General features: G+C 42.1%; 2 protein-coding genes across 5 annotated transcripts in view; both read left to right on the top strand.

The window, feature by feature from the left end:
* Nucleotides 1-3,734, top strand: part of Tmem62 (transmembrane protein 62) — a 31,108-nt gene extending 27,374 nt beyond the window's left edge. For all 3 annotated transcript variants that reach the window (XM_055628269.1, XM_055628391.1, XM_055628345.1), the window contains 2 exons: nucleotides 1,032-1,150; nucleotides 2,914-3,734. In XM_055628269.1, the coding sequence (XP_055484244.1) occupies nucleotides 1,032-1,150; nucleotides 2,914-3,240 (446 nt within the window). In that variant the 3' untranslated portion in view covers nucleotides 3,241-3,734. The remainder of the gene's footprint in view (nucleotides 1-1,031; nucleotides 1,151-2,913) is intronic.
* Nucleotides 3,735-4,858: 1,124 nt separating this feature from the next.
* Ccndbp1 (cyclin D1 binding protein 1) lies at nucleotides 4,859-14,577 on the top strand. 2 transcript variants are annotated; one of them, XM_055627883.1, is made up of 11 exons: nucleotides 4,859-5,059; nucleotides 5,181-5,240; nucleotides 5,526-5,605; nucleotides 6,309-6,390; nucleotides 7,856-7,955; nucleotides 8,121-8,194; nucleotides 8,779-8,855; nucleotides 9,121-9,398; nucleotides 10,344-10,404; nucleotides 13,792-13,838; nucleotides 14,069-14,577. In XM_055627883.1, the coding sequence occupies exons 1-11, from the start codon at nucleotides 4,960-4,962 to the stop codon at nucleotides 14,181-14,183; spliced, it is 1,074 nt and encodes a 357-aa protein (XP_055483858.1). In that variant the 5' UTR covers nucleotides 4,859-4,959; the 3' UTR covers nucleotides 14,184-14,577. The 2 variants fall into 2 exon arrangements, with proteins under 2 accessions (XP_055483858.1, XP_055483928.1); XM_055627953.1 differs by having other exon boundaries at nucleotides 4,860-5,059; nucleotides 7,856-7,952.
* The last annotated feature ends 191 nt before the right edge of the window (nucleotides 14,578-14,768 follow it).

Genomic DNA, 14,768 nt, shown 5'->3' with positions numbered 1-14,768 from the left:
TGGAGAAAAGGCTCAGCAGTTAAGAGCCTGTACTGCCCTTGCTGAGGACCTGAGTTTGGGTTCCAGAACAACTACACATAACCCCAGCTCTGCAGAAACCCTGCACATCTGGCTTCAGCGGGCACTCAGGCGCATGCTTATAAGCAGATACCCACACACATGGTCTTTACAACAGCAACAATAAATCTCTATGGCATGCTTAAAGTTTTATTGTTTTAAAGAGTAAATCTCAGTTATTCAAAAGTAATATCTTTTTGCTTTTTGAAAATATTAATGTGAGGATGGAAAACAAGCTCAGCAGTTAAGAGCTCTGGATACTCACCCAGAAGACCAGGGTTCAATCCTCAGCACCCACATGGTGGCTCACAACTAGCTGTAACTTAATCCCAGGGTATCTGATGCCATCTTCTGGCCTCTAAGGGCATAGCATGCATGTGGTGCAAAGATGTGCATGCAGGCAAAACACTAATACACATGAAAGTAAATAAAAATCTCAAAAGAAATTTTAAAAGAAAATATTAATGCATCATATTAAAGTTTATTACAACAGAATGTTAGACATCTTGAGCATGATGGTGTTTTCAGAATTTACCAATTTCAAGATTATCATAGGCTGAAATGATTTCATAATTCAGAAAAGTGTGGAGAAATGGCTGATTAGAATGTCAGGTAGGAAAATAGTGATTATCAAAAGAGAGATGTCACAAAGTAAAATGCTTAGCGATATTGAGCGTGTATCTCTTGCTTGTTCTTTAAAGATGTTTCATAAAATATGCAATCAGACTTTAAATTTCATTTTCATTTCTTTACTTTCTATGTGTGTTTATATGCGTGAACACGTGTGCCACAGTGTTTCTTTGGCAGTCAGAGGATAACTTGCAAGAGTCAGTTCTCTCCTTCCACTATGTGGGTCACAGGAACTGAACTCAGGTGGTCAGGCTTGGTGACAGGTGCCCTAACCCACTGAGTGACCTTGCTGGCCAAGACTCGTGGTTTTAAATCTTCTGCTTTTCTCTCCATTGCTCTCTCAGGACCATGGTTTATTGGTGAAATAATTGATGGCAAATTGGGTTGCTGCTTTTCATTTGGAATATTTGTTGATGGACATTTCCTGAAAGGTGGTCTAACATTTATCAGTGGAATCATGCAGGTAAGAGGTCCCTAGAAGAACATCCTGGCCTTGTTGGATTAATTGCACGACAAGGATCTCCAGTCACTCCAGGCAGCATCTTTCCTTCTTTACTTGCAGGGCAGGCACTCTAACAGCTGATGTTTTGTTTGCTTCCCGTTTTCATCCTCTTCTCTTTTGTAACATCTATGTTTGAGGTTAGCCAAAAGGCCAAGAAGCAACTGCAGACATGGAAAATACATTATGGCCATTCAGTGTTCTTGTTTTTGTTTCATTGTGCTTTTTGGGGGCATGGTGGTGGTGAGGCAAGGTCTCTCTGTAGCACTGGCCATCCTGGAACTCACCATGTAGACCAGACTGACCTCAAACTCACAGAGATCTCTCTGTCTCTTCCTCCCAAATGCTGGGATTAAAGATGTGTGCCACATACAGTTTTTGTCACACTCTTATTGATGAAAATGAAATAAGAAATTTACAACAGAATAAATTTTACATTGCTAAGTTTAAAAAACTGATTATAGTGAGGAAAAATCTTTCAGAGGGATGAAAAATAGACACATAAGGAAAGTGAGTTATCTAAGGAAAATGTCATCGTACGAAAAGCAGAGCTGGGCTTCCCAGAGCTGTCGTAGCAGAAAATACATTTTTTTAAAGAGACTAGGACGTCTTCTAATCCTGGACATTTGTTTCTTCTCAGAAGGCACTTCCCTTAACTGACTCATTGCTGCCCTTCGTGCTTCAAAGAGTCTGTCTCCTAGTTACCCTTTCATGATTGAACTTAACGCAATCTATAATTATCTTTCTTATAAGTATGCATGTTTGTCTATAATGTATATGTGTGCATATACAGATATCTGTCTTTAGTGGATCCCTTTAAAATTTTTTTTATCTTATGTGCATGATGTATGTCTGTGCATCATGTGACTGCAGTGCCCTGGGAGGCCAGAAGAGGGCTTCTGCTACCCTGTTTTGAAGTTCATAGACAGTTTCAAGCGTTCATGTGGGTGCTGGGATTCAAACTTGGGTCCTTTATAAAAGCAGCAAGTGCTCTTAATCACTTCACTCATCTCTCTAGTATGCCACCCACCCACTCCCCTCACTTTTTCTTTCACTTGTTCACCAGTGTGCCTCTAACCTAGAGCCTAGCACAGTGCCTGCTATGCAATGGGTTTTGTATGAATATTGCCACATAGCAACTATACCTGGATTATAACCTAGATCTAATTTATATTTCAGTGCCCAGAATGCTACCTCCATATTGACACCTAAGTCCTCTTTTTCACTCTGCCAACATAGAGTATATACTCTGTTGTGTGCCTGTGCAGATTAATCAGGTCATTTCCAATATAAACACTGTTGTGTACCTACTCTTGGTATCTGCAGTATATATCTCTATTATAATAGGGGCTTAAATATAAATGCTACCTACCTTTAAGATAAACGAAAGGACAGGCAAATACACAGTTAACTATATATAGGTCAACCGTTTGTTCTCTTACAAACAGGTATGAGTCAATGCATTAAAAACCAGACATATGCCAGGCGTGGAGGCAGGCCGACTTCTGAGTTCGAGACCAGTGAGGTCTACACATCTAGTTTCTGGACAGCCAGACAGAAAGGAGTGCTTGCCTAGTGTATGCAAATCCCTGAGTCTGAGTTCTATCCCTATACCCCCATCCCGAGAAAAAAACATCAGACATCTAAAGACATATTAGAAGTTACTAATGCTGAGACCAACCCAAGGCTTGGTGGTAAGTTAATGGTTCTCTCTCCCTTTTTTCTAGCTTGTATTCTTTAACATCCCCTTGAAGGCTTACATATGTTGGGGCTTGCTGCAGCGGAGCTTTGGTCACAGCTTCAGGTCTCATCTCCACCAAGGAAAATACCTGACGATTATACCTGCTTACCTACTCATGCTTCTACTATACATATGGCAGATTTATTCTTGCTACTTTCTTCACGTTACATACGGCACCCTCGCCTTTGTGCTCTCCCCACTGCGGACTTGGCTGACATTGCTGACACCAGTACTCGTTCGTTGCGTGTGGACACTGAACTCCACTGAACTTGGAACATTCATGGTACAGTTAAAAAGTCATCTGAGCACCTGAAGGCTTACAGCTAGCAGCCTTGCAGAAACCCGACCTCCACATTTGTAGCCCAGATCTCTGCCCCAGTGACAGATGGGAAACCAGTATCAGCGGTGAGCTTCAAGAAGCTGCCACACCTTGGACATCTGGATGTTGGAAGTGCTTAACTACTGATCCCTGCAGTGTGGACTGCAGAAAAGTCTAACGATTGATTCTTTCTTCCTCAGGAAGCAAAGAGCCCTAATCAAGGAGATCCCCAGGTGGGGTCTGTGTGTCACTCAGTACCTCAGCACTGCTGTCTGTTAGGGTCATCTTGTGAAAATACATCCAGCCCAGGCCTGCAATTCAGGATGCCATTTTATGCCTGTGAAACCTGTGGAAACGTGGCCTTGACCTTTACCACTCTTGAAACTTTACTTCCCAGTCCATTTCCCACGGATTATGGGCTTTCTGCTTCCTTAGTCGAGACTATTTTCAACTAATCAAATAAATGAATGAATGTTAAATATCACAAATATCAGGTTGGAGAGATGGCTCAGGGGTTGAGAGCATGTACTTCAGCTCCAGGGCGACAGTTCAATTCCCAGCAACCAGATGAGGTGTCACAACTTGCTGTAACCTATGCTCCAGGCCAAAGCCTCTGGGAGCATCTGTATTGTGGGTACACATACTTACAATTAAAAATAATAAATGATAGCCAGGGGTAGTGGAGCACGTCTATAACCCCAGCACTTGGGAGGCAGAGGCAGGGGGATATCTGTGAGTTCGAGGCCAGCCTGGTCTACAAAGTGAGTCCATGACAGCCAAGACTACACAGAGAAACCCTGTCTCAAAAAACCAAAACAAACAAAAAAGATAAATATTAACAAAAAGAAACAGCACAAACGAATCTGCAATGTAGCTAAATATCTGGGAACCAGAAAATGGGCCTGGTGTTTGGGGCTTGGCAAAAGAGTCACCACGGAGCTGGAGAGTCAGCAGTTAAAAGTTCTGGCTGCTTTTCCAAATATCACAGGTTCGATTCCCATCACCCTTATAATGTAACTCCCCTGGGATCTGATGCCCTCTCAGGCCTCTACAGTACTGACATAGACATACTTGCAGAAAAACAAAAACAAAACAACAACAACAACAAAACCCTCAGACACATGGGCTGGAGAAATGGCTCAGTGGTTAAGAGCACTGTCTGCTCTTCCAGAGGTCCTGAGTTCAATTCCCACGCAACCACATGATCGCTCACAACCATCTACACCCTCTACTGCCCTCTTAGAGCACTAATATGCATTAAATAAATAAATAAATAAATAAATAAATAAATAAAATCTTTAAAAAAAAAAAACCCTCAAAAAAAAAAAAGCCAGGTCTCTAGTAGGTCAGAAGACGAGGCAGGAGTGGCAGGAGGGAACGGTGCTAGGGATGGACAAGAAAAACTCCTGAACACGGTTCTTCACGCGGCTAAAGGAAAGCCAGACGGAGGAGGCGTGACTGGGTCTCTAGGCCGCCTAAGAGGCGTGGGCGGGTTTCTAGGACGCGGAGGAGGCGTGGCCTGACGGGCCCGGCCGGGGTGGGCGGGTCTTTAAGCAGGCGGAAGCGTGGATTCGTCAGTCCAGGCTGCCCGGGGAGGAAGTGGCGGGACACGCTGTGTGTGTTGCCGGAAACGAGACTTTCCTCAGCACCGGAAGTGCTGTGGCAGGGTCTGGTGGTTTGAACATCTCGGCTGGGTCGCTGTGAGAGGCTGTGATGGCGAGCTCGACCGCTTCAGCACCCCCCTTTCCTCCGCCTCTGGAGCAGCTCCGGCGCTTAGCCGCCGAGCTGCGGTTGCTTCTGCCTCAAGTGCGGGGTGAGTTGTGGGAATCTGCGGCCCCGCGCCCAGGGTCGGGGGGTCGGGAGTCAGGTCGGGGCTCCGCTCACCTGTCTTTTGCTTTCGGGGTTGGTCCGACTTCCTACGCTACACCCTCCAGTCGGCGAAGCCCAGAAGACAGCCGAGGAGTTTAACCGAGAGTTGTTTTGGAGAAGACTCAGTGAGTGTGTCTGCCGTTGCGGACTCTTCCCTCATCTCCCTCCATCCGAACCTCTTTCCCCCTCGTGCTGTCCGCTGAGGGGATGACGAGCCCTCCCTGTCCTTCTCCGTTCTGCTGCCCGTTCTCGGCACTTGAGGCGGAAATAGAAAACAGTTTCTGGAGTTGTTTTGAACATGTTTATGATACGGGTGGGGAAGGGACGCGTTATCTAAAATGTCTGTGTAGCAGTTGGGGCTTTAACTTTTTAACACTAACTCTGGTACTCGCCGCCTCCGCCACCCCCAGATGAGTCAGCAGTGAAAGTGTCAGGGGAAGCCACGATTCTGACCACGCTCTTTTGTCGACTTCCACTGCCGTCTCCACAGGTGAGCTAAATTATTTCCTGGATTTGTTGTTGTTCTGTCTCCTTAAGAATTCTCTAGTTTTCTTCTCACCTTTTACACTCAACCCACATTTATTTTCCTCCTTTTATCAAATGAAGAGTGTAATTCTTACTGCACCGGATTGTTGTGAAGACCAGATAGCCTAATGCATTGGGTAGAAAAGTCTTCGAAATTCAGTCTGAAATTGAGCCAGGCCAGTTCCTCATAATTTTTTAAAGCCCTTCTTGATTTATAGCTGTTTCACATACACATTCCCTATCTGACAGAAGAGCAAGCAGTTCTAGAGGCTTGGGTCAAGATTAATAAATGGTTGAGGTGGAGTTAAAAGTCTTTCTCGCAGTATATAAGCAACACCTGTTATATAAAACCCTTAGTATTAAATTGTCTTTGGGTGGTGGTGGTTCACACCTTTAATTCCAGCTCTTGAGTGTGAGACTAGCCTAGTCTACAGAATAAGAGAGCAAGGGCTGTCCTTCGTTTTGTAATGCTTTTTTGAATTGTTTGGTGTCTACCTATTTTCTTTCTAGGTTGGAATGAGTACATTATAAGGCCTGGCTCATCATGATAAGTTTGTAGAAAACATTTGATCATGCTCTGTAGGTGTTTGATCTCTTCCTGGGTGAATAGGTTGACAGCATTGATGCTGAACGTTTATTCATTCTGAATTTGGTCCTTCACCTCACAGGAAACCCAGAGGATCTGTGAGCATGTCTATATTGTCATCAAGGAAATTATTGCAATATATTATTCACTTCCTAAGGATCAGGGTAAGTCATTGTGCATTCATAGCAGTGTTGCTAAAGTAGTAGACTGTACCCCAATGTTACATGTTGACATGTAAACATTATTTGTAAACATGTACACATTATTCATATGTACACATATATACATGTCTATTTTTCTTCAGTTTTGAGCATGTGACTTTCCCCATAGAGTCGAAGTTAATTTTCCTCTGTAGCACCTCATTATGTGAAGGTACAGATGCGGTGCACCTGTGATTTCACATCTTACTGCTTTACCTAATTCTTTAAAAAGTGTGTATGTGTACAGGTATACACATAGGGAATGGGTCTCTCCTTCCATTGTGGGTTCCTGGGATTCAGCTTAGATCACCAGGCTTTTGCAACAAAGTGCTTTTACCTGCTGAGCCATCTCAACTGGCAAGTAAACATTTATTTTATTATTTTATTTTATGGGTATGGGTATGGGTGTTTTGCCTGCATGTGTGTCTGTGTACCACATATATATCTGGTCCCTGCTAATGTCAGAAGAGGGTGTTGGATACTCTGGACCCGAAGTTACACACAGCGTGAGCTGCCATGTGGGTTGTGAGAATTAAACCTGCGTTTTCTGGAAGAGCAGCCAGTGCTCTTAAGTGCTGAAACATCTCTCCAGGCCCTCAACTGACCCTTTATTAAAAAAAACATTATTTGTGTCTGTGTATGTATGTGCACATGGAGGTGCATGTGTTTATTTGTGCGTATGTCTGTGTGTGTGTTCGTTTAGGTGTATGTGGATACATGCAGCGGTCAGTATTTTGTATTTTTGAGAGAGCCTCATTAGAGTTCACTGATTCTCCAGGGAGCCTCCTATCTCTGCTTCCCCAACACTGGCCTTATAGGAATGCTCCATGGTGCCTGCCTTTCTCATGTAGATTTTGGGAACTGAACTCAGGCCAGGCATGGTTGTGTAACTAGCACTTTACTGAATATGGGGTCTTCTCAACTCCTAATTCACTTTATTTTCTTCCTCTCTCCATTCTAACTACTACATATGCTTGCAGAATCTCAACTCCATACTTAACCCCAGGCCATCCCAAACCTCCTCCACCTAGCATTACATCATAACCTATTTGCAAACCCTTTTACAAATCAAGTGCCCACCAACCTGGTCTGTAGATTTATACCTTTGTTGATGTTATGCCAAGAAAATAAATGAAAATATATCATAGTTCATCAGGGTTACTTATAAATGCTTTAAATTTTCAGTGTTTTGTCCATAATTATCAAAGGGCTATTGTCCTTAATGAATTAATACAATTGGAAGGACTTTGTTCCAAAACTGTTGAAGAACAGCTCTAAGGAGTGGCAAGAGGGGCAATAAAATGACATGGTGCATGAGGTAAAGCATGTGGGTATCCATTACCTCATAGTTCCGGAACACTAAGATTCCAGAAAGCAGGTGGTGACGTTTGAAACAACTAGGCTACTTACTGTTTGGGTTCGGCCATAGGAATCACCCTGAGAAAGCTGGTGCGGAGTGCTACTCTGAACATTGTGGACGGCATGGCTCAGCTTCTGGAAATACTTCTCAGCACTCCGTTTCAGAGGTAGCAGTGCCATAGTATGGGCTGACAGTTAATGGGCATCCTTGATGCAGGGAGGGAAAATTGACCCTCACAGCAAAATTACTCAGGGGACATATAGAAACAGGAAGGAGCTCATTAGGATACAGGAAGCTAGGTTATTGATATGTTCTTGTTAATTCCTTTCTCTAGCGTTGACATCGGTGACCTTATTTCCTGCAATAGCGTCTCAGTCGCTTGCCAGCAGGTGTCTGAGATCCCAGAAGGTGGGTAGAAGTGCACTGTTACCTGCTGGCCAGAGCAGAGAGACCTCTCAGGTCTAGCTTCCAGTTCCACCTTATGTATCTGTTTTAATTTCTGTGAAGAATTTAATGAAATAACATGTAGTTTATTTTCATCAATATTAATCAATTTAGTACTTTTTACCGTTCCTCATACTGGTTTTTGGTTTGGTTTGGCGTTAGCAGTGCTGGGGATTGAGCCCAGGGCATGCCAGCCAAGCACTTTGTCACTGAGCTCAGCTCCTTCAATTCAGGTTGCCCTTCTTGCTGGGGCTCTGTCTCTTGTACAGATATAATCTGCTCTCCTATTACTGTTCCAGGAGAGCATGCTGAAAGAGTTGTAAGCAGAGCAGACAGACTAAGAGTGGTCATCAAGAGGACTGTGATAACAAATACCATGAGACAGTTGTATTTGTTTTGGTAGTGAAGTTAAGCCTTTTTAACCCTCTGTCCAGGCAGAGGGTATGTAAGAAGCGTTTTCTTCAAAGCAGTGTTGGTTGCCCTTTGTAGTCTAAGAGAAAGGTTTGGTTTCTCCTCTAATTCTAGTGCTTCTGATCTTTCACTTATAGATAACAAAGCTGCAGCCCTTTTGATGCTGACAAAGAGCGTGGATTTTGTGAAAGATGCACATGAGGAAATGGAGCAGGTGAGGGCACTTACCTATCTTTCCTGGTCATTGGAAAATAATTTCATGACAAGCAGGGGAGAACTGACCATAAAATAAGGAGTTCACTGTAACTTGACCAAATAATTCCACTCTTACTCCTGTCCTGTCCTCCCTCTCCAGCTAGACAGGCAGAATGAGAACATGGTTTACAAAACAATTCAGTTTTGTAGCCGATAGCAAAGCAGGTGGCTGACGATGGTGGTGGTGGTGTGTTTGCATTCACAAATGTGATGGTTTGTCGTAGGCTATCGAAGAATGTGACCCTTACTGTGGCCTGTTGAATGATTCTGAGGACAACGCTGACAGCCACAATGATGAGAATGGTGTAGTAGGGCTTCCCAGTAATCGGGACTCATACTGGTCAGAGGAAGATCAAGAGCTCATCACCCCGTGCCTTGCGTTGGTGAGAGCCTCCCGAGCCTCCCTTAAGAAGATCCGGATCTTAGTGGCTGAGAATGGACAGAAGGATCAGGTGGCTCAGCTGGATGACATTGTGGATATTTCTGATGAGATCAGCCCCAGGTAAGTGTGTGTTGCACACTTGAGGAAACAGGAGTGTTGTGATTTGACCTTCTGCTGCTCTGTGGTTTCCTCCAGCTTTTTATATTTTGAAAATTTTCAGGCCTAAATGAAAATTGAAAAAGTACTTCAGTAAATAGCAATACACCCTTTATTTGGATTCTGTTCACCTCTTTCCCTTCTTGATAAATAGGTATGATAGGTTTTTCCTAAATCATTTTAAGCATAAATGACTTTTCACCCATAAATAGTTTATTAGCAACCTCCTAAGAACAGACATCTTTTGAGCCATATTCAAGAGATTTAACACTCAATGTAATAATAATATCTAATACTTAGATTTCTCTATTTGTTCAAAATGTCTTAAGTAATTTCCAGGTTCCATTAAGGTCTCCTACTGCATTTGTTGGGCGTCTCTTTAGTTTCTTGCAATCTGGAATAGTCTCTGTCCTATCTAGTCTGACGTGACATTGACATTTCAGAAATACACATTGTAAAAACAACAATCTGTATTTATAAGATTATTTTCTTTTAATAGCAATAAAGTTAAACATTTTGGGTCAAAAATATAATAGAATGTTTTGTGCTTCTCTCTATAGCCTGTTGGGGAGGCACATGATGTTGGCTTTTCTTCTTAGTGGTAATAAGTTTGTTTACATGGTTAAAGCTGTGGCCTCTTTTGAAGGAACCTTTTACCTAATGGGTTTAGTTTCCACCCAGCATCACTTACTAAACTGCTGGTTTTGAGTCCTCATGTCCTTGACTGAAGTAATCATTCCCTGTCCTGTGAACCACAGGCATTTCTATCCCAGCATATTAAATAGGATGTGTTTGTTTCAGTAAGCCTTGCATACCTGCAATGACTGAGTTGGTTGCATGCTGGAAACAACCACACTGAGCCCTGTCCCCCTGTCTTTGTTAATGGTTATATTTGTCTTCTGCCCTTAGTGTGGATGATTTGGTTCTGAGCATGTATCCACCTGTGTGTCACCTCACTGTGCGGATCAGTGTAAGTACCAGCTTCGAATTGGTGCAAGTTCATTTGTCTCTAGCATTTCCTATAAGCTATAGAGCATTTATATCTTTGCCAACTTCTGTGCAGGTGTAATGATTTCACAGTTCTTGGATATATTTGTGTTTGATAAATACTAGCTCAATTTGAGTTATAATAGCCATGTGCTTTGATACTTTAATTCTTTTAGAAACACTTGGGTTATTATTTGAAAAAAAAATCCGACGATCTTAGAAAACAGTACTTTAAAGAATAAAATTCTTTTTTTTTTTTAATTTCTCAGGGGAGGGTCATGTATACACATGTCTGTGTGCAGCTGCATGTGCACATATGCACATATGTCACTCTACTTGATTGCCTTGAGACAGGCTCCTCACTGAACCTGGAGCCAGTCTGGCAGCCAGCAAGCCCAGTGATCTCCTTGTCTCTGTTCCCACAGCTCTGGGGTAACAGGTTCAAACATGGTCATATGCAATTTTTTTTTTAATGTGTACTAGGATTTGAACTCATGTCCTTATGCTTGCAAGCACTCCTAGCAAGTAAGGCATTGCCACAAGTCAGATGCTTTAGAGAGATCTGAATTTACCGAATCAGTACCACAATATATGTTTTGTATGTATAATATACATATGTATTTATGTTTGATTGTAATCTTGAAGTGCTACTGCCTTTATGGTTCTGTCTTTTAGTTTTATGAACTCCATTTCATACCACTAATGTTATTGGGAGACAAGTGAACCTGCCGAGTAACTTAAATGTTGCAAGGTATAGGTATATACACCTATGTAGGTTCTAATATATGATAAATTAGGTGGTAGGAGATTAATTAATGTGCAGAACTCTTCAGTAGGACTGGTTCTTTGGAACATTAACTTTTTTTTTTTGCCATTAACTTGTTTTTGAGTTTGTTTTTTGTTTTTTTGAGACAGGGTTTCTCTGTGTCCTGGTTGTCCTGGATTCGCTTTGTAGACCCTGCTGGCCTCAAAGTCATTGATCCACCTGCCTCTGCCTCCCTGAGTGCTGGGAGTAAAGGCATGCACCACCATGCCTGGCCTTGGCATTAACTTTTAAAAAATTACACTCCTGAGAAATAAACTTTTTAGCAAGATGTTCTATTAATGTTCCCAAACACAGTATCATATGAAGTGATTTATAAATATGTGTGTGCACTTGTTTGTTACTTTATATTGTAGCCATACATCCATTCCCATGCTATCTTTTTGTTGTGGATGTGGTGGTGCTAAGGGTACAAAGTAGGGTATGACACATGTTAAGAAGAGGGGGATATAAAAGTTTTGATTCCAAGTCTTGAGATAATTCAGTTTTACCATCTTGAGCTTCTTAAAGGTCTAAACAGAAACTTCTGCCATTTCTGCCTCATAGCCTAAGCCATAACAAACTGTCTCCTTATTTTTTTAAGATTTATTTATTTTATATGTGTGTGTGCTCTGACTGCACGTACACCTACATGCCAGGAGAGGGCATCAGAACCCAGTATAGATGGTTGTGAGCTATCATGTGGTTGCTGGGAATTGAACTCAGGACCTCTGGAAAAACAGCCAGTGCACTTTAACCTCTGAGCCATCTCTCCAGCCCTGGAGTCTCTTTAAAAAAAGAAAGAAAGAAAAGAAAATTATCATTTATTACAGTTTATTCAATTTGTATCCAGGCTATGTCCACCTCCTTCGTCTCCTCCCAATCCTACCCTCCTTCCCTCTTCTCCCCCTATGCCCCTCCCCTAGTCCACTGATAGAGGTCCTCCTCTCCTTCCATCTGATCCTAGCCTATCAGATCTCATCAGGACTAGTTGCATTGTCTTCTTCTGTGGCCTGGCAAGACTGCTCCCCGCTCAGGGGGAGGTGATCAAAGAGCAGGCCACTGAGTTCATATCAAAAACATTCCCTGCTCCCCTTATTATTGAACCCACTTGGAGACTGAGTCAATGGGCTACATCTGAGCTGGAGTTTTAGGTCCTCTCCATGCATTGTCCTTGGTTGGGGTATCAGTCTCTGCAGGGCCCCCAGGGCTCAGTTTTTTTTTGTTTTGTTTTGTGTTTTTTGTTTGTTTGTTTGTTTTTGGCTCTTTTGGTCTCCTTTTGGAGCTCCTGTACCCTCCAGGTCTTTCTATATTCCCTCTTCTTTCATAAGATTCCCTGCACTCTGCCCAAAGTTTGTCTATGAGTCTCAGCCTCTGCTTCGATACCTCGATCAGTAGAGTCTTTCAGAGGCCATCTGTGGTAGGCTTCTATCCTGTTTCCTGTCTTCTTTTGCTTACAATGTCTATTGCATTTGTCCTTCTGAATCAGGATTGAGCATATATCCAAATTTGTTCATCTATTCAACAAGGACATTTGCTCAACCATGTTTGTAGCAGCTTTATTCATAATAGCCAGAAGCTGGAAACTAGATATCCCTCAATGGAGGAATGGATACAGAAATTGTAGTACATTTACACATTGGAATACTACTCAGCTATTAAAAACAAGGAAATCATGAAATTTGCAGGCAAATGGTGGGAACTAGAAAAGATCATCCTGAGTGAGGTAACGCAAAAGCAGAAAGACACACATGGCATATACTTACTCATAAGTGGATATTAGCCATATAATATAGGATAAACATGCTAAAATCTATATTCCTAAAGAAGCTAAACAACAAGAAGACCTTAGGGAGGGTGTCCTCCCCTTTTTTTTAATGCATTCTTCCTATGTGTAGTCAAGGCTGCCTTAAAACTCACTGTTCTTCTGTGAGGTTGAGATTCTTTTTTTTTTTTTTTCCCCAAATTAAAAATGAGCTGAGTGTGGCAGCACACGCTTTTAATCCCAGCACTCTAGAGGCAGGCACAGGAGGAGCTCTGAGTGGAGGCCAGCCTGGTCTTGAAAGTAAGTTCTAACACAGCCAAGGCTACACAGAGAGACCCTGTCTCAAAAAACAAACAAACAAAAAGTTAAAAATGCTGAAAACACAAATGTTACACCAGCAGTGTTCTTAAGATCTTGTTAAGTAGAAAAGAATCCATAATTGCGCTACCTTAACCTAGTCAGCATTTTAAATTGCATTTATTTATTGTGTGCACACACATCACAGTTTAAGTGTGGAGACCAGGGGACAACTTGTGGGAGTTCTTTGTTTTAGCACATGGTCTTGGGTTGTCAACTATGACAGCAAGCATGCCTGAGTCATCTCACCAGCCCTAATCAGCATTATTGTTGCATATTTTATCTTCAAGATCTTTATGATTGCATGCTCCAAGTCAGTCTTTCACCCCCTTTCAGGCTCTTTTTAAATGATTCTGTTATCATCATTGATTGATGATAATTCATTCTCTCCTTTTTTTTTTTGGTGCCGGGGCTCAGGGTGAGTGACATCTTTGTTTCTTTTCTAGTCTGCGAAATTGGTGTCTGTTTTAATAAAGGCCCTTGAAATTACAAAGTAAGTATGAAGACTTCTCCCTTCATGGCTTGAGAATAAGGTCATCTGAGAACTACTCTCAATAATTAACCCCATTTAAAGATTAGGGGAAGGAAGCTGGGGGTGGGGGTGTGGAGCAGCCAGGCTGAGAAGGAATGTCTTCTTACGGTCATTTCTTCTCTGCATCTCTTGGGAATGGCGTTTTCCTTTGCACTGTGCTGACTGGATAACCATGTTTGTCTTATTCCCAGAGCAAGTCATGTGACCCCCCAGCCAGAAGATAGCTGGATCCCTTTACTCATTAATGCCATTCATCACTGCATGGACAGAATTAAGGAGCTCACTCAGCGTGCAGCCGAGTTATGAGTTCCAGGCCTTTCTTCACTTTTCTCCTCTCACTCTCCCAGCCAAGCGCCAATAAAAACTCTGCTTTTATTTATTTATTTTTAATTGTTTTCTGTGTTTGTTTTTAGAAGTGGAGCTATGATAGGGTGCTTGCTGGATAGAAAGGAAGTGCCTGTCTGTACTAAGAGGAGATTATTATCAAGATTCTAAGCTAGAACAGAGCGGCAGTTATCTATAAAGTATATAATGTGATATGCTTCTATGTTAGTCACAAAAGAAATTAGTATAAATTTGTGCTCTGAATTGTTCTTTGGAAATTCTTAAGGAAGTTGTCTTATTCTGTATTTTACAGTAAAGTATTTTGTTTTATTAAGATTTTTATTATCTCAATAAAACCTTAACCTATGTGATTAAATGTGTCATTTAATGTTTCTTCCATTTAAAATATTCTATTTTGAGCCAGACATGTTGGAACATACCTTTAATCCTAGCACTTACGTGGCAGAGGCAGGTAGACCTCTGAGCTGCCAGCTTGCTCTACATAGTATGTTCCAGGACATCCAGAGAGCTAGAGAGACCATGTCTCAAAAATATAAAAATAAAACC

Source organism: Psammomys obesus, unplaced genomic scaffold (assembly GCF_907164565.1).
Source record: "Psammomys obesus unplaced genomic scaffold, mPsaObe1.curated_primary_1811, whole genome shotgun sequence".
NCBI lineage: Eukaryota > Metazoa > Chordata > Mammalia > Rodentia > Muridae > Psammomys > Psammomys obesus.
This window is presented reverse-complemented; position numbering and strand designations above follow the sequence as displayed.